The following is an 18727-nucleotide window of genomic DNA, read 5'->3' as shown; positions in this document are numbered from 1 at the left end:
CTGTCACCGAAATGCAGGGAACGAACAAAAACACCTGCGCAACTCTGTTGCTGCTCCGGAAAAACAAACTCCATCCACTGTCCCATTAACGCTGGGTTCTTTGGGAAGCTGTGCAGGGTTGTCTTGCTCTGACAACCAAAAACACACTTCTTTGGTGACATTGTTGGTTTCACGAAGTCCTGTGACTGCAGCTCAGCCGCTTCCCTAAAGCGTTTGCTCTCTCTAGTCGCGCGCGCGCCCTACCGGGAGAAGAGCCCGTCCGGCCCGTACAAGGACATTCCACCCTATCTGACGTCAGATAGACCCATACTCGAAAAAAAACGTTCCGAAACTTATGAGAAACCGGAAGGAGTATTTTTGGCACAGAAATACTCCATCAAACGTCCAACTTTTTTATTTTTTTACTTTGTACATGTTTAGCATGGGAATCCAAGTCTTTAACAGTGTAAAAAGCTCAGTATACATGAAACAGCATTCTTAAAAATGTCATCATAGACTCTCTTAGTGTGTGTGTGGGCATGCGTGTGTGTGTGTGTGTATGTGTGTGCTGAATATAAGTCAAATATTTGTATTTATTATGTACTTGGTTATTGTTTTTATTTAAGTGCTTTTTTAATGTGTTGGTGGTGAGTATTATTATCACAAAAGGATAAAACATTTAAATGAAAAGAAAGTAGAAGAAGAAAAAGTTAACTAATGTCTTTATAAAATAACATTTTTATTTGTATAATGCATTAAATGATTTGAATGGAAAGACATAAAGTACTAGGGCTGTCAAATGATTAATCGCATTCAAATGAAAAGTTTGTTTACACATAACGTGTGTACCGTGGTTATAATTATTATGTATATTGAAATACACACACATACATGTATATATATATTATGTATATATATATATATTATACATATATATATATTATACACAGTACACACATATATTATGTAAACACAAACTTTTATTTTGAATGCGATTTAATCACAATTAATCGTTTGACAACACTAAAAAGTACATAAAGAGACATTTAATGCTCCACGATTTGACCTTTTTTAATGGGTTTGTTCTCATCGCCTCTATATCTGTGTTTCCCTTCAGCTCCTCGCGTGGAGCGCGTGGACGAGTCGTGTGAGGTGAGCTGGGAGACACTGCCACCTATGAAGGGAGATCCAGTCATCTACTGTTTGCAAAGCATGCAGGGAAATTCTGAGTTCAAACAGGTACCTACACCAAACTATCTTCTCCATGTACAATTTTCAGCTGTTCGCCAAACACCAAAAAACATCAATTTCAACATCAACACAGCATCTCGATTATAATATCTCTATTCACTGTGGGGCCAAAGCGTCTCAAATGTAGGGCCGCACTTGTAAGCACATTACACAGAGGTCACGGCGCTCAGCAGGTGCGCTCAGCAGACAGCAGGTGTTGAGTCCAGCAGTTTGGAGGAATATTGTTATAGCATAATGGCAATCAAGTGGTCATTACTGAACGGCTCAGTGACAGTTATTACGCTTAATGTTGGGGCCAAATCGAATCTAGCCACTGAAATTTGTGCTTTGATTGTACATGATCTATATTCTGACTTCATGTTATGACAATGGCCTTCATAACCTCTGTTTAGCAAAGCCACCATAAAGGTTAAGAAGCACCAAAGTGCAGAATAGAATTAGTAGGGTTGGGTTGGTCATCATTTACTCACCTCGTGTTGTTCCAAACCTGTAAGACTTTCGTTCATCTTTGAAACACAAATTAAGATATTTTTTTAAGAAAACCTGAGAGCTTTATTTCCCTCCATTGCCATCTACACAACTACCACTTTGACGCTTCATAAAGTTCATAAAGAAATGGTAAAACTAATCGAATTGAGTGTTTAGTCCAAATTTCCTAGAGACACGGTCGCTTTATAAGATGAACAGATTGAATTTAGTCTTTTATTCACATAAACATTGATCAACTCGCACATCAGTAAACAGAAGCTCAAGCATGTTCTCTTGATGTTCAAGAACCAATGAGGTTCATTCTCATTTGAAATTAGGAACCAACCACAGTGTTTGATATTTACTCAACAACTTTAGCTGTAGCTCTGAAATTTCAGCAGTGCTTTATTCAAAACATTTAACTGTGTTACAATTGATCACAAAATGCGTGAGAACCTTTTGGGTGAGAATCTTGTGGTGCCATTTTTTGATGCATAATGTACAAAAACAGATGAGATTTGACGACTTGAAATTTGGTCTGTCCCACAAAGCATATTTCTTCAGAAAACTAATACAACTATCAACATACATTTATAAAATAAGCTAAAAAATATCTCCTTTTCTGCATCTCAATCATATGGTTTTGGAAAGACATGGGAAATAAGTTATGAGAGAATTAAACTGTCCCTCTAAATTTGGGCCCGCCGGAGAGCCGGGTAAAAACATCACCTAGTTGCCTGTGTTGCAGTGTTGAATTAATAATAGTAACTGTCACTGAAAATATTATCACTGCACTAAAGTCAGACGGGACCCAACAGATCTGTTTGATTTAACTTGAAACCACTCTAGCGCGAGCACCTGCGCGGCGGCTGCCTGTGAGTGACTGTAGAAATGAGTGTAATGGAAGGGTAACGCAGTCTCACTGGCTCTGACTCATCACCTCCTGCTGAGAGACGCTGTAGGAGACTGCAGGCATGATGGGAGGCGTGTGTGTTTGTGTTGATGCAGCCCACACACACGTGCAGGACATCATGTTTATATATTCCTGTTCTTCAGGCGTATCATTTCTCTCCCTACACATCTGCATCTTTAAAATAAACTTTTCTCCTTAGTATAATTTCTCTTTGACACGCATGCAGTGCTTAATGTTCTATTTACCGATTACTGATCTATTCAAAAACGTGTACATTTTAGGTCTTAGCTAATCCTGATTATGATTATTAATGCGAAAGAAAATATTATTTATTATTATTATGTTATATATTTTCCCTGGACAACAAAATCAGTCATAAGGGTAAATTTTTTTGATAATGAGATTTATGCATAATCTGAAAGAGATTTATACAAAATCTTTCCACTGATGTGTTGGTATAGGACGATATTTGGCCGAGATACGGCTATTTAAAATCTGGAATCTGAGGGTGCAAAAAAATTTAAATATTGAGAAAATCAACTTTAAAGTTGTCCAGATGAAGTCCTTAGCAATGCATATTACTACTAATAATACATTTTTGATATATTTACGGTATTAAATTTAGAAAAATATCTTCATGGAACATGATCTTTACTTAATATCCTAATGATTTTTGGCATAAAAGAAAAATTTATCATTTTGACCCATATGATGTATTGTTGGCTATTGTCACAAATATACCCGTGGTTTTGTGGTCTAGGGTCACACACGGACTACACTACACAAATTTGGGGTCAGTATATATGTGTGTGTGCTGTTCTTTTTTACTTCATATTAATGAAAGAATCCTGAAAAAGAATATTCTCAGCTTGCACAAAAATATGAATCAGGTTTTCAACATTGGTAATAGTAAGAAAAGTTTCTTGAGCATCATATCAGCATATTAGAATGATTTCTGAATGATCATGTGACACTGAAGACTGGAGGAATGATCCTCTTCGGTCAAAAATGACCTAAACATTTTCCGTTTTTGAAATGTTAAATTGTTTTGCTTCATCAGAATGGGATGACACTTGGTGACTTTTGTCGCATTAGCTATGTGTACACACAAAAAAATGATGATTCGGTTATGTTAAAGGGTCGGGGAAAAAAATAGTCACACTTGTCTCCTTTGTGGTCAAAAATAACCGACATAGGAAATTAATGGGAAATATGCAAAAATACAAAAACTCAGGAATCTTTTGGTGATACAAATCAGCCATGATCCAGAAAAAAAGTGCACAGCAATGTAGGGGTGACTCTCTAAAATATCAAGAGTGCAAAATAGACGCCAACCCCAGCAGTAAAAAAACAAACAGCAAGGAAGAGGTTACACTCTAAAACATCAAGAGTTCAAAACAGACACACACACTCAAACACACACTCATGTAAACACACTCCGAGATACAGACACAAACCACAATATAATACCCATACAAATTAACTGGTGTGGCTGTGTCAATGTGGTAAAATTGAACCAAAATTCTCAAATAAGAGGTTAAAATAAGATTTATTATGCTGTGATAAAACATACCTGTTAATTTTTGTTAAATTTGTATTGAATTTTGATGTTATATGTTCAAAATGTTCCCCTCTCTGCTCAGGTTTGAATGTAATAAAATTAATGCAAAAACTGACACTTCAAATCAACATAAAAATAAAACAAATCTAAACCTTGACAAAAAGTAGTCTTTGAGAATGTCTAAATATAAATCCAAATCCACAACTTTACGTTTACAAAGTTACATTTTAAGGCTTCGGTCAGTTTTGACCGAGTAGAAGCCAAGTGTGACCCTTAAACGAAGAGGACCAGAGGGTTAAAATACAAAACAATTGAAATAATACTTAAAAAAAATAAAAAGCAGCCTTTTGAATTTTGAAACTGTTGAATGGTAACGTATACTATAATTATATAATGTTTAAGAATATTTTTTGCAACATTCTTGCGTTCAGTTTTTTATTTAATATACATTCTTGTCTTCAATCCTCTCAGATCTACAAGGGCTCAGCCACTTCCTTCCAGCTCCCCAACTTGAGCTCGTCCACGGATTACCGATTTCGCGTCTGCGGCATCCGGCAGTGCCAGGACGCCCCCGAAATCATCGGGCCCTACAGCTCCACCGTCATCCTGCTCCCACCTCGCATCGACACCCCCGGGGCCTCCGGCGCCACGGGGTCCAAAGCAGCCGAGGCCCAGAAGCCAAAACGCAGCCTGACGGACGAACAGTTTTCCTTCCTCATCATCGCCCTCTTGGCCGTGACCTCCATCCTCATCGCGGTCGCCATCCAGTACTTCGTGATCGAATGAGCCTCGGCGCCGCGTCGCATCGTCAAAACAGATTTGACATGTTTGTTTTTGTTTCTTTACTTTTGTTCTGGCACAAGCGTCAAGGAGCCGCTTGAAGGGAAGGATTGAGAAAAGGAAGTCGTAGAATCACTTCACCCAATCTATCGTTCTATCTTTCTCGCTCGCCTTCCGCGCATGCTGTCGAAAGAACGCCCCTCCCTCCCTCCCGACGGACTCGGAGGGCGATTTAATTGAAGGATCAGCAGCGAAGCTTAACGCTCGTCGCATACTCGTCATACCAGTTCATTTATTTGTGTAGCTGTAGTCTTTATGTTATTTATACGTATAATTTCAGTTGTAAACTGTCGAGTGTAAGATTCGTTCGGCGTTCCAAAGCTAGCTCGTGGTTGCGTCGCTCACCGCTTCGCTATGGGCCTGGGACTTGAGGGCCAGTGGCTACACCGTCCCGAGCGTTCCCCCGCGGAGATGAAGGGGAGGCGAGACCGATACCGCTCGAATTAGCGAACGTTGATTTAGCACTTTCCTCAGAACTTTTTTTGATGTTCAGAATGTGTAAAGGATGCAAAAATAACTAGAGAAATGTTAGTATATTTTTGTACAGTATGATACGAGGACCTGAGATTCTGGCTTATAGTACGGGGAGTAAGACTATGACTATGAATACCAAACTAACTCAGCTTAATAGTTATTTTTACTATCATGTACGTATACTGTAGCTTGTTTTTACAATCAAGCAGCTGCTTTGCTCCAAATTATTGTCGTTCAGCACAAACAATGTACGCTTTCTCGGAAACCTTTCCTTCAGTCGTTACCTTTGCACCTTAGTGAGAAGAGAAAAAAATACTTATTGAATGCGTCTTGATCTTGTGATGCGTTTTATGGATCATGTTCTCCAGTTGTGCAAGCCCTCAGTGTGTTCTGGCTGTTTTTAAAAATGTAGTACCACAAAATTTGTTCTTGAAATGGTTAATTCTGACAATAATCATGATCTCAAAAGTCATATAGTATTTTCTTAATTTCTCTATTGGTTGGGGGGTTGTTTAGTTTTAGAAACCAAATTATTGCATTTTGTTAACCTTTACTTTTAGCGATATTATAATTTTTTGACGTAATCTCGAGAGTATTGAATATATGACTAAATATACATTTTTCAGATGTCTTTTTGATTTTTGTTTCGTTTTTTTTCTCCTTGTTTAAATCACACATTTGAAGTTTATTTTTTTATACGCAAAATAAAACCTTTAAGTTCATTTTGTCCGGCAAAGAAATTAAGAAATGCGCAAGAAACAAAAACCGCAAACCGCAGTAATGAATTGTGTTAATCCTACATGTACTTCCTGTGAATCGAAATTTTTGCCTTTTTCTCTGTGTGTTAAAGTCTTGTGACTGATTGTCAACGCTGCGTGACGACAGCATGACGGTCCGGTCGTGGGGTTTTCGTGTTTTGTGCTTTGGTTATGGGCATATGAGTGCTGTCAACAACTGTTAACAACTACAGGTACCTTGCAAGAAGTCTTGGATGAAAATTAATTACATGATTTGGTCTAATATATACGTCTTCTGTTTGTCATTGAAGGGGAAGAAAAGAAAAAAAAATCTCAAATTCCTATTTTTGATAGTGATATTGTAATTGCGAATTGTGCCATTTTAACATCTCCCCACCATGGTAGGCATTTGGTTATTGGGAGAAAGAAAACTACAAAAAAATCAATAAAATATGCACAAAAAATGAGACCATTTTTATGTAATTTTAATGTTTGCAGTTACCTCATACACCGTACATTCCAAAACGAAAATTTGTTATAGTATACATACTACCAGACATATCACTTTAAAATGTTATCAGATAGGAAATGTATAATCATATATATGTATCTAAAGTGTGTCTGTATAGTCATGATATCTACAGACGGATCCATGCACAATAAAAGATTTATAATTCTTAATCGTCGTCTTTTACTGCATGTTGCCAAATGTATGCAGATCACTATAATATTCTTTTGAATGCAAAATTAATCCTCAGAATAAACCAAAAGCTCACTCGCTCATGGTTTCATACACAAAGAAAGAGCCACCATTGGCCTAGAGATCTCGCTCCAGACAGATTGTCTATTAAATTAGATTATTCTTCTGCTCATATTAGACATTAAGATGATCTACATTTATTTTCTCTGTAATGTTTCAAAACAGATCTGAAGTGAATGCACCTGGCACACTAGGAACGTCTTCAGGGGTCAACATATGAATAATGAATGTTAGACGTTGCCAAAATTAATACTAATTGCTTATCATTTGTTCATACAAAAAATAGCACGATAAGGTCACACCTGTTATTCAATATACCTTATAATAAGCAAAGGTTTGATATGCTTGGGTTGTGTTTACCTAATGTTTATCTAATGATGAAGACTGTCCCACAAAGCGTAATGCTTCAGAAAACGTGTAATACTACTATTATGATACATTTATTTAAAAAAAAAAAGCTACTTGAACATTCTGCAAAATATCTCCTTCTGCATCTCAATCATATGGTTTTGGAAAGACAGGGAATAAATTATGAGAAATTCAATTTTGGTGTCCCTTTAAATTTGGGTCCTAAGGGCCCGCTGGAGAGCCGGGTAAACATCACCTAGTTGTTTGTAGTTGCAGTGTTGAATTAATAATAGTAACTGTCACTGAAAATATTATCCCTGCACTATATTCAGACGAGACCTGACTGTTTACCTAATGATTTACATTATGATTTCTATTACTTGGATAAATAAATACTGATGTGCAAATAATTCAATTAATATTAGTAGACAACTTATTCATATGAACCAAGATCTGTTTAGCATTTAAATGCACACATTGAAAGCCAAAGCCCCGCCTCTCACCTCCGTCCCTATCTGTCTACACTGTCTCCGCCTCCTGCGATCTCAATATTTAAGAACTGGACTAAGTGATGTTCTGCACACACATGGTAGAAAAGAGGTGACGCTCCCATCTCCTGCAGCAGAGCACCAGATACAACCTCCTCAAGTCTTGTCTGTTTCATCTCCTGTTCAAACGCACCACCCGGTTGGTTCCACCTTCCTTGATGATGTTTTTGGCCTCTTATTACAAGTGGACTTTCGGTGAAGGAGTCTTGTCAGCTGAGTTCATCCTCACCCTCTTGTAAAGGTCTTTTTGTACACCTTATCGAGCGAGACTTGCCTCAATATGGAGGAGTTTATGGAGGACCACCATTCCGGAGACTCTCTCTTCCCAACCTCCACCCTCATTCCTGTCACCACCATTTGCGTCCTGCTCTTCATCGTCGGCGTAACCGGCAACACCCTGACCATCCTCATTATCCAGCGCTTCAAGGACATGAAGACCACCACCAACCTGTATCTCTCCAGCATGGCCATCTCAGACCTGGTCATCTTCCTCAGCCTCCCCTTCGACCTCTACCGCATCTGGAAGTACATACCTTGGGTCTTCGGGGAGCTGGTGTGCAGTCTGTCGCACTACATCAATGAAGCGTGCACCAACGCCACCATCCTCCACATCACGGTGCTCAGCATGGAGCGTTACCTGGCCATCTGCTTCCCTTTCAAAGCCAAAGCCGCCATCACCAAGCGGAGGGTCAAGTATGTCATCTTGTCTCTGTGGGGCTTCGCCCTACTGTCCGCTGCTCCGATGTTCTTCCTGATGGGCGTGGAGTACGAGAACGAGACGGTGCCTGACCCAGGAACCCGGCAGTGCAAGCACACACGTTATGCCATCGACTCGGGGCTGCTGCACACCACCATCTGGGTGTCCACCACCTACTTCTTCTGCCCCATGTTTTGCCTGCTCTTCCTGTATGGATCCATCGGCCGAAAGTTGTGGAAGAGTCGTCATGAGCTTCATGGACCCAATGCGGCAGCCAGACAGAAGGTTAACCGGCAGACCGTCAAGATTCTGGGTGAGTTGGTCTTGGGAAGTATTTAGGCTGGAATGCATTACACCAGGGGTCTCCAAACTCGATCCTGGAAGGCCGCTGTCCTGCAGAGTTTAGCGCCAACCCCAAATAAACACACCTGAACCAGCTAATCAGTGTCTTACAAGGCCCTAGTTAGACACCGATGAGCTGGTTCAGGTGTGTTTAATTGGGGTTGGAGCTAAACTCTGCAGGACAGCGGCCCTCCAGGATCGAGTTTGCACTACATGGCTTTCAACATTGGAAACAGATTTAAACTTTGAAAAAGTTTACAGAGAAAAATTGGTCATCATACATTAAACTCCTTAAGATCACATACTACCAGACTTCCTGGTCATTATTAAAACTCAACGCAGAAAGATGCACCTTGTTGCTAGGAAAATGGATGACAAAGGAAAACTTTGTTCTAAAATCGCCTCAAAATGTCAAGCATGTTTGATATCCTTCCACTGGATGGAATCATACTCTAAAGCAAACAATCTGAGCCTGAGCTCATCCTACACTACACATTGTTCTGAGAAATCTGTCAACTCTGTCTGTCCAAAATCTGCAGAATGGCACTGACATTCGGCAACTGGCGCCGGGGCGATACAATCTAGTCCAAAGCTGTGTACTTTATTCCAGCTTTTAGGAATGAGCTATGGATATGTGTGCTGTTCATTCTAACAGTTTAGGGATCTGGACAAGCCCCTAACCCTTAGTATTGTAACAGCTGGATGAAACCAGGAGAGTAGAGGACACTACACCAGGATGGTAGTTTACACACAATACTTTATTAATCGTTAAAAATACAGCATAACCTCATACAGCGAGCTCACGTCTATTCATTAATCATGTTCATTTATGTTGGGTTAGTGGCTGTTTTATGTTTATTAGAAGCCTTGATAAATCGGTGTCAGTAAGAGACCACCCATAACATGAACTTCTCATTCTTCTACTAACCCCATATGCCACCCCTCTCTTCTCCTAGCTGTTGTTGTATTGGTCTTTGCCATATGCTGGCTGCCTTACCACATCGGTCGGTTCCTCTTCACACACGTTGATGACTACCACTCCGCCCGCCTCAGTCAGAACTTCAACGTGGCCTCCATGGTGCTCTTCTACCTGAGCGCCTCCATTAACCCCATCCTCTACAACCTCATGTCCAACAAGTACCGCTCTGCCGTCAAGCACCTCTTCCTGTTGCCCCGCGGGGGCCACCGCGGGCCCGACCGGAGGCATATCTCGACGCATGATGACTTCACCGCCTGCACAGAGATGTTCAACGTGGTGAAAGAGACCATGATGACCAGGGCTGACTCTCAAGAACCCATTCCATTTTAGAACCGTTTCCACATCTCCAAGACCTGTGTGGATTCTATTACACAAGTGCATTTTGATTCCGCTTAGTGTACGCATTTTAATGTCATAATTTACTCACCCTCAAGTTGTTCCAAACCTGGATGAATTTCTTTCTTCTGCTGAACACAAAATGAGGTATTTTGAAGAATATGGGGAACTAAACAGTTGATGGACCAACTGTGTTCAGCAGAAGAAAGATTCATACAGGTTTAGAACAACTTGACTGAATTTTCCTTTTTTGGGTGAACTATTCCTCTAAGCCTATAGTCCCAGACTAAAATGTATGTTTAACCCTCTGGTGCTCTTCGTTTAGGGGTTGCATTGGTTGTCTTCCCGGTCATAAGTGACAGGACACCTTAAAATTTAACTTCCTCCACCCCAGTAAGACAAATGCAATTTATTTTTCTTCAATAATATTTTTTCTTTTTAATTTTGTATTTTGAGATTATTTGATGGTATTTTTTAATATTTATGCTATAATTATGGTCTATTTTTGTATTTTATTTTTATTACTGCAGTATTTCAGGTTAAAATAGAGACTAGGCCTTCAAAATATTTTTTGAAGGCAGATTAGTGCCCTCTTTTGGAATTATTAAAGAAATCATGCAACCATGTAATCACTAGAGGTCTCTATGGAGAGGCTTGAGAATTCCCTAGTTCTGTTTTGAACACATTTAATGATTTTTTTTTTTTTTTGATGGATGGATGGATGGATTTGAATATATATTTTAAAAAATCTCAAAGACTATTTATTATAAAGTTTTAGATATTTTTTTGTTAGAAATATAGATTTTTTTCTTTGAATTTGTGTTTTTGGAGATTTCCCATTCATCTCCTATGGTGTCATTTTTGACCAAAGAGCACAAGTGGGAGTATTTTTTTACGACCCCCTTAGCATGCTCGAATCATGCCCTCAATTTGTTTGTGTGTTTACATGCCTAATGCTAGAAAAGTCACCAAGTTTCATATCATTCTGATGAAGCTGTGATTTTTAAAAATCCCAAATGTGGTTCATAGGTTCAGTTTTCCATAGGTGTGTGTGTGTGTGTGTGTGTGTGTGTGTGTGTGTGTGTGTGTGTGTGTGTGTGTGTGTGTGTGTGTGTGTGTGTGTGTGTGTGTGTGTGTGTGTGTGTGTGTGTGTGTGTGTGTGTGTGTGTGTGTGTGTGTGTGTGTGTGTGTGTGTGTGTGTGTGTGTGTGTGTGTGTGTGTGTGTGTATATATAAGTGTGTGAGTGGATGTGTCAATATCACACTCTTGATGTTTTAGAGTGTCCCCCCTTTACTGCTGTGTACTTTTTTTCAGCATCATGGCCGATTTGTAGATTGTACACAAATATTCAGAGAAATTATGTATTTTTGCCGATTTCCCATTCATTTCCTATGGTCGGTCATTTATGACCGAAGACAATGAACACTACTTTTTTTTTTTTTACGACCAATTAGCATGCTCGAATCATGACCCCAAATTTTTTGTGTGTTTACATACCTAATGCAAGAAAAGTCACCAAGTTTCATATCATTCCGATGAAGCAGTGATTTTAAACATTTCAAAACAGAAACATTTCTTTTTTTGACCGAAGAGCACCAGAGGGTTAAGCTGTTTTAACTGAAAGCAACTTGCTCTGACATCTTAAAATATGTCAGTGCCATTGTTTTGTCTCAAGATGCACACCAGTAGTTTTTTCTAAGGCACATTTATAAAAGCTACTTAGATGTCTAAAAAGACAACTCCGGTGAAAAAGGAACCTTGTGGTAATTAACACATGGTTACAGAGTAGATCGTTCTCTGGGATGCGTTTTCATGAAAATCGAATGTAAAGAGTTTTATCTCTAAAAACATTTTATCTCAGAATAAGTCAAAATTAAATCGCTAGTTAATACCACCAACAAGGCTCAAAATAGCCTCACACTAACACGGTAGCATAATGAGGGTCCCTACATGCAAACCGAAGCATTGAGAACTTTGTAAGTGTACAAACAGTTTAATGAGAAGATACTTTATAAAGACAGTACATTACGCGTATACAGACAGGAGCCATCTTGGAAAACAGTCTCGACGAGTCGAGCCACGAACGCTGTGCTAAGTGATGAACTGTGACTTGGAATCTCATATGGGACACCTTCTTCCCTTGTAGTTAGTCAACCACATATTTTAATAAACAGATATAATTCATGCATTTCCATGTAATTAGATTTCACAAACTTAATTCCTATCGACCAGCTCACCAGCTACCGAAAGGAAAAATAAGTGCTTTCACACAAATGCATAATATCACAGTTATTACACACTAATACGTTTTCCCTTTGGTGATAGTAATCATTGTTGTCTAGATCAATTCTGTGTTGACAGGTTTCATATAAATCAACTCAATTAATGGAAATGTTGTGACTAGAATGACTGACTTGATTTGGACTTTTTCATAAACCGCGATTGGATAACAAGCCAGTAATGATGAAAGCAAGTGTAACCATTGCAGACACACATATAAATGCGGTATAGAAATGGGTTTGATGATTCTGTAAATGTGAGCTGCATTGCGCTTGTACATGAGATGTGACAGCCTTCAGGCAGTGCTTGTGTGCTTCATTTCTAATTTAACACCACGATTGCATTACACAGCATCTTAAAGGTGAACTATGTAGGATTTTTGCAGTAAAATATCCAGAAACCACTAGGCCAGTGTTATATATTTTGTTCAGTTGAGTACTTAGAATATCCCAAATGTTTTCAACTATTTGTAAATCGTGAGAAAATTGCTATTTTAACCGAGGAGCCGGGACGTGTGAGCTATGCGTGTGAGGGAGTCGCCTGGCGATTGCGTCATATCTGCGTCACCCTCGGTCTCCGGTTTTATTCAGTGAAACACTTTACTCTCACTGCAGTGTGAACAAGTGTCATAGCAGCCGCCGAGCCAACGTCATAACTTCCTTTTCAACACACTCAGATATATCTAATACGATAAACAGAGTTGGGTTACCTCAGACTCAGCACTGGAGAAGAGGAAGTGCCGCCGGCAACCGTGTCATAATAAAAGTCCCGCCAGCGACTATGCCATAATAACAGTCCCGCTCTTCAATCGCTCCTGCGGCCTTGCTCAGCTCCACAACACTCGCTCCTGCTCTGCTTCACTACAGTAATGTTAATAATCGCATCCATGAACATGATTTCTGCCCGAGTCCTATCCTGACTGTTTCCCACCGGCTGTGAGGTGAAGACCACATGTCCCGAGATTCTGCGCTCAAACGTGGCGTCATCAAACTACGCCTTTGTTTTGAACAGGCGACCTCTAGTGGACGGAAAAGTTACATAGTGTAGCTTTAAGTCATTTTATGTCTTGCAGAAATCATCCAAATCTTTTGAATGAAAATGAAAACTTACTTCCCATTCAGTGCATGATAAAAAAAATTGTGATTCTTTACATCATAACCACAGTTATGTTCCATACGGCCCTTGTTATTTGTATTTTGATGTACTGTAAATGATTCTATTCTGCCCTGTTGGATGTCATCTTTGTAAATATTCTTATCCATTATAGTATTATGTATTGCATTGTAATCATTAAATACATTAATAATGGTATTACTTTTATGAATGGAATGAAGTTTATTATTTTGTGGCTTTCTCCCATTTTTTCCCCCTTCATTTTGATGGTAGTGGTTGGACAACATTGACTGACAATAACAAAGATATTGAGAGAACCATCATATTTTCAGCAGTGATCTAAATACAAAGTGAACATTTGAAAAAACCTATTTTGACATATCAATATAGGATACTAATTAATAAACGTGCCAACCCCGGTTTCCTTCCTTGTTGTGCTGTCCAAACATTTTAATATCTTTTTAAAATCTGTCTTTAATAATATTTTTGCGATTAGTGGGGGCTAGTTGCACTCCTTTGAATGAGTTCAATTTAATGTAACTTTATTGAGTCATTAAATAGATCCAGACAAAAGTGTACAATAGCAGTGCTTTTTCAGTAGGGGGAGCCGCTATCTCATATGCTTGACCAAAGAAACATTAACTATTGGGCGGTGAGAGAAATATTTTTTATTTATAAAATAACTAGTGCTGGGGTTCAAACTTGTCCTCTGAGTTGACTTACCCTGAGATGGGAAACACTGAGTTTTGGGTTTTGAGGTAAGTTAGACTCTGAGTTATGCTAAGCACATGCACCCCAACTATTCAAAGCCACGATCAATGGAGCTCCGAAATTATGATTCACCATGGCAACAGCACCCAACAAAATTACTTTTTGGGTCATATGTAAGATTAATTCTTAATTATTTTAATTAAGTTTAATTGTCATGGTATCCAAAAGGCAAAAAAAGAATGTGGCAGCAGCTAAAGAAAATATAATAAAACATAATTCAATCAGGTAAAGCTTTAAAGGGTTAGTTCACCCAAAAATGAAAATTATGTCATTAATTACTTACCCTCATGTCGTTCGACACACGTCAGACCTCCGTTCATCTTCAGAACACAAATGAAGATATTTTAGTTAAAATCTGATGGCTCTGAAAGGCCTCCATTGGCACAATGGCACTTTACACTCTCAAGACCCTTAAAAGGTACTAAAGACGTTGTTTCAAAGTCCATCTCACTACAGTGTTTCTACAATAACTTTATAAAGTGACGAGAATAGTTTTTGTGCGCAAAAAAACCCTAAATAACGACTTATATCATGATGACCGATTTCAAAACAAGGCATCATGAAGCTTCGAAGCGTTATGAATCAGTGAGTCGATTCAGCGGTTTGAATCGCCAAAGTCACGTGATTTCAGCAGTTTGGCGGTTTGACACGATCCGAATCATGATTCGACTCGCTGATTCATAACGCTTCGACGCTTCATGATGCATTGTTTTGAAATCGGTCATCACTATATAAGTCGCTATTTAGGGTTTTTTTGCGCACAAAAACTATTCTCGTCGCTGTATAAAGTTATTTTAGAACCACTGTAGTGAGATGGACTTTGTAACGACGTCTTTAGTACCTTTTATGGGTCTTGAGAGTGTAACGTTACAGTGCATTGTGCCAATGGAGGCCTTTCAGAGCCATCAGATTTCAACTAAAATATCTTCATTTGTGTTCTGAAGATGAACGGAGGTCTGACGGGTGTCCAACGACATGAGGGTAAGTAATTAATGACAGAATTTTCATTTTTGGGTGAACTAACCCTTTAAGCATGAAGGTTTCATGGGTGTAGGTTTCATGACTTTACAAACATTTGACATATTAAATAAATATCACTCAGAGTCTATTTCAATGTGCAGCATCTTTTTTCACATAGTCTAATGCTCTTTTCACATAATTAAAAGTTATCTGATCCAACCTGTTACATTTCTTAATCAGAGTAACGAAATTAACATTTGACTTCTACTCAGGCCAGCCAATAAGGCATGGGCTCGCAAAACACCAGCACCACTGACAGATGAAGAGGAGATGGAGGAAGAATATTAACATCCAACAGGAAAAAGAATAAAGAATAAGAAAATAAAGTTGACCATAGAAATTGGGAATCATTTGTGTTTATTTTAACAGCTGCTGTGATGGTGGTTACGGCATATATCTCAGACTTCCATTTGGCATCCTTCCATCCCATACAGTAATCCGTTTTCAGAAAGTGTGATGATGGGAATATGAGTGTCATCAATGCATCCACTGGAAATCCTAAAGGAAGTTCTAATTATTAGATTACTTTTGGAGGTTTATCAAGTGAACGTCAGGATCCTGTATAAAAGGACATGCCATTTTTGTCACTTTGACAGTGTCAAATAAATGATATAAAATAAATTAAGATTATGAAGAGATTATTAAGAATATATATATATATATATGGAAGCAATTAATCGATTGCCCAGCGCTAAAAATAACAACAATATTTAATTGAATGGATAAGATTAAATAAATTGTTTGATTAAAATAATATTCAATACAAAAATATTTAATTGATTTTTATAGATCTAAAAGAAAAATTATCTGCAGTAAATTATTTGAGCTATATTTGGTTGATTTTTTTTTCTCCCAGTACCTCTGAAACCTTGATTGTAGTTCTGTTATTTTATAATAGATTTATTTAACAATTGTGGCCTGCTTTCAGAATGTAATATCTTGATATATCCATCATTCTCCAAGAACCGTATTTTATATCGCCCAGCTGTTTTACTGCCTGCGTGCATTTCCCTTACTAATGTCACAGTAGTGTGTCTTTACTGGTGTAAGATCATTACTACATGAGGTCTGATCCCACATGACTGAACTATCTGTTCAAGTGTCGGGAAGGAAGGGTCACAGAAAGCACTGAGACGTTATTTCCTCCGTCAGGCGACCATGCGTTTGGAATGTCCTTGGCTTCCTTGTGGCCTTGTTCCAAACACCTTCAGAACACTATTATCAGGACTCAGCCTTGTTTTGTTCCTCTTGTCTTGATGGAGAGCTGGTTTGCTCTGAGCTAATCTCGAGCTCCACAGGACATGAGCTCACTCAGCTGTGGCCATGTTTATAAATATGGGTATAAAAAGGGGAAGGAAGGGGTATTTATTGCTTTATAGAGTCACGGCGGAAAATAACTAGGTCACCTTGTAATTAAACTGACCACTCAAGGATTTTTGATTAATGGACTCTTACTGCTGTTTTGAAAACCCAGTAACACCTTTTTTGAGGACTACGATCAATAAACACTGTAAACCCAAATGAGTTGGCCAAACTCAAAAAAAAAGTTTTTAGTTTAAGTAAAAATGTTGTACTTATACACTGAAGAAAAATTATACTTCTTGTTCAAATTGCTTAATTAAAATGAGCTAAAGCAACACGATTGCTGTACATTTTGTCCTAACTTGATTTGATTGTGTTCAATCCACTTAAGTATAAGTCAAATTGAAGTTTACTTAATCCGTTTGTGTTGAGATTACATGAATGATTGGAATACGTTGGAATTATTAAAACAATTTAATTTACAGTGGGTTACCATTGTGGAGAAGAGCGGAGCATTTACTTAGGCTGTGGACTAAAACATCTAATGTCTATCTATGTCTAATGATAAATTTGCTGAAGGAGTTTTAATGCTTAGCATTTAAAATGCTAATGTGTGCCATTGCTAGCTAAAAGTTTGTTAACTAGTAGTGCAGTATTCAAATTCAGTTGTGTAAAATTCTGAAATTGAAGTACACTGAAAAAAATGATTCATTGAATTTACTAAATATTTTTATCGTAAGAGGTCGCAATCAATTTATTTGATCTCAATTTAAACAAAAACACATGCAATTCCCATAAAACCAATTCATTTTTTAAAATTAAAATCAAAAAAATTAATTTAAATTATTTAAACGAGCACAAATTAATTATGCTTAATTTAATCGGGCCATAATAATTTTTTTAGTGTAGATGAATGAATATATGAAATTGAATACCTGAATCATGTCAGGGAGCCATATAAAATCACTTTGAGACTACTTTGTCGGGTCACTTAAAATGTTCATTCTATGATGTTGAAGTTAAATGAACAAATAAATTAATTTATTCATGTGGGACTGATGTACACAATTAAATCATGTCAATCCAACACACTTTTTTTCAGTGTACATTTTAATTGCTCTTATCTTCACATATTTGAGTAAACTAATTCATACATTTACATTAAAATGATCAACTTAATATTTTTAATAGTGGAAACTTGACTAGGTTTAACTAGCTAATTGGTAACTGATAGTATTAGCATAGCATAGCACATGCAGCAACATAACACATTTAACACTGTATTGTTCCCAAACTAAGGTCATGCTCCACTCGTCACCACAATGGTAACCCCCCAAAAAACCCAACATACAGAAACTCTTCTAAACCAACATAGCAAAACATTAAACACCACTAAATCTCCACCTTAACATTAATCTTGCACAAAAAAATAATTTTAGCATTTACTCTCCCTTTCGAGTACGATGGCAAAGCATGCTGGGAAATAGAAATCCCTGCCCAGTTTCGGTTAAGTTTGTCTAAATTAAAAGAAACAAGTTCACAAAACTCAAAACAATGAAACAATTCAGATTACTTAAAATGTGTCAGTTTTGTGAACTCAAAGAAAAATAAAGTTCTAGATACTTATAAAGGTTCATTTGATTTAACTAATTTGTTTAATTTGAGTTAGCATTACAGTGAAATAATACAAAACCTAACAACAACAAGGTGGAAAAAAATCCCAAAAAGTAAAATTATTATCCCAAAAATGTGTTTTTTTTGCCTCTTGTTCAGTTTAATTCATTACAATGAGCTAAAGAAACACGATTTTGTCACAACTTAATTTATTTGTGTTCAAATCAACCTAATATATTTAAAACTGAAGTTTACTTAACCCTTTAAGACCTAAGGGTATTTTTACAATTAATGTTCCGCCTGGTGTTATTTACTAAAAAAGGTTGTAAAACATCAACCCTGTTGTGCACAGACAATTGACACACCTCTTTTTTTTCAAGTTGCTCTGTCAGTT

The 18727-nt window shown here is 37.8% G+C and overlaps 2 protein-coding genes across 3 annotated transcripts in view; both read left to right on the top strand.

The window, feature by feature from the left end:
• fndc3a (fibronectin type III domain containing 3A) overlaps positions 1-6903 on the top strand; it is a 135958-nt gene extending 129055 nt beyond the window's left edge. For both annotated transcript variants that reach the window (XM_079824336.1, XM_079824335.1), the window contains exons 25-26: positions 1097-1218; positions 4644-6903. In XM_079824336.1, the coding sequence (XP_079680462.1) occupies positions 1097-1218; positions 4644-4958 (437 nt within the window). In that variant the 3' untranslated portion in view covers positions 4959-6903. The remainder of the gene's footprint in view (positions 1-1096; positions 1219-4643) is intronic.
• Positions 6904-8159: 1256 nt separating this feature from the next.
• mlnr (motilin receptor) lies at positions 8160-10227 on the top strand (the record flags this gene model as incomplete). The annotated part of the gene is made up of 2 exons (XM_079823277.1): positions 8160-8889; positions 9875-10227. The coding sequence occupies 2 exons, from the start codon at positions 8160-8162 to the stop codon at positions 10225-10227; spliced, it is 1083 nt and encodes a 360-aa protein (XP_079679403.1).
• Between the last annotated feature and the right edge of the window lie 8500 nt (positions 10228-18727).

The sequence above is a fragment of the Gobio gobio genome (genome assembly GCF_949357685.1).
Source record: "Gobio gobio genome assembly, chromosome: 8".
In the NCBI taxonomy this organism is placed as follows: domain Eukaryota; kingdom Metazoa; phylum Chordata; class Actinopteri; order Cypriniformes; family Gobionidae; genus Gobio; species Gobio gobio.
The sequence above is the reverse complement of the archived record's forward strand: the minus strand, read 5'-3'. Positions and strand labels throughout refer to the sequence as shown.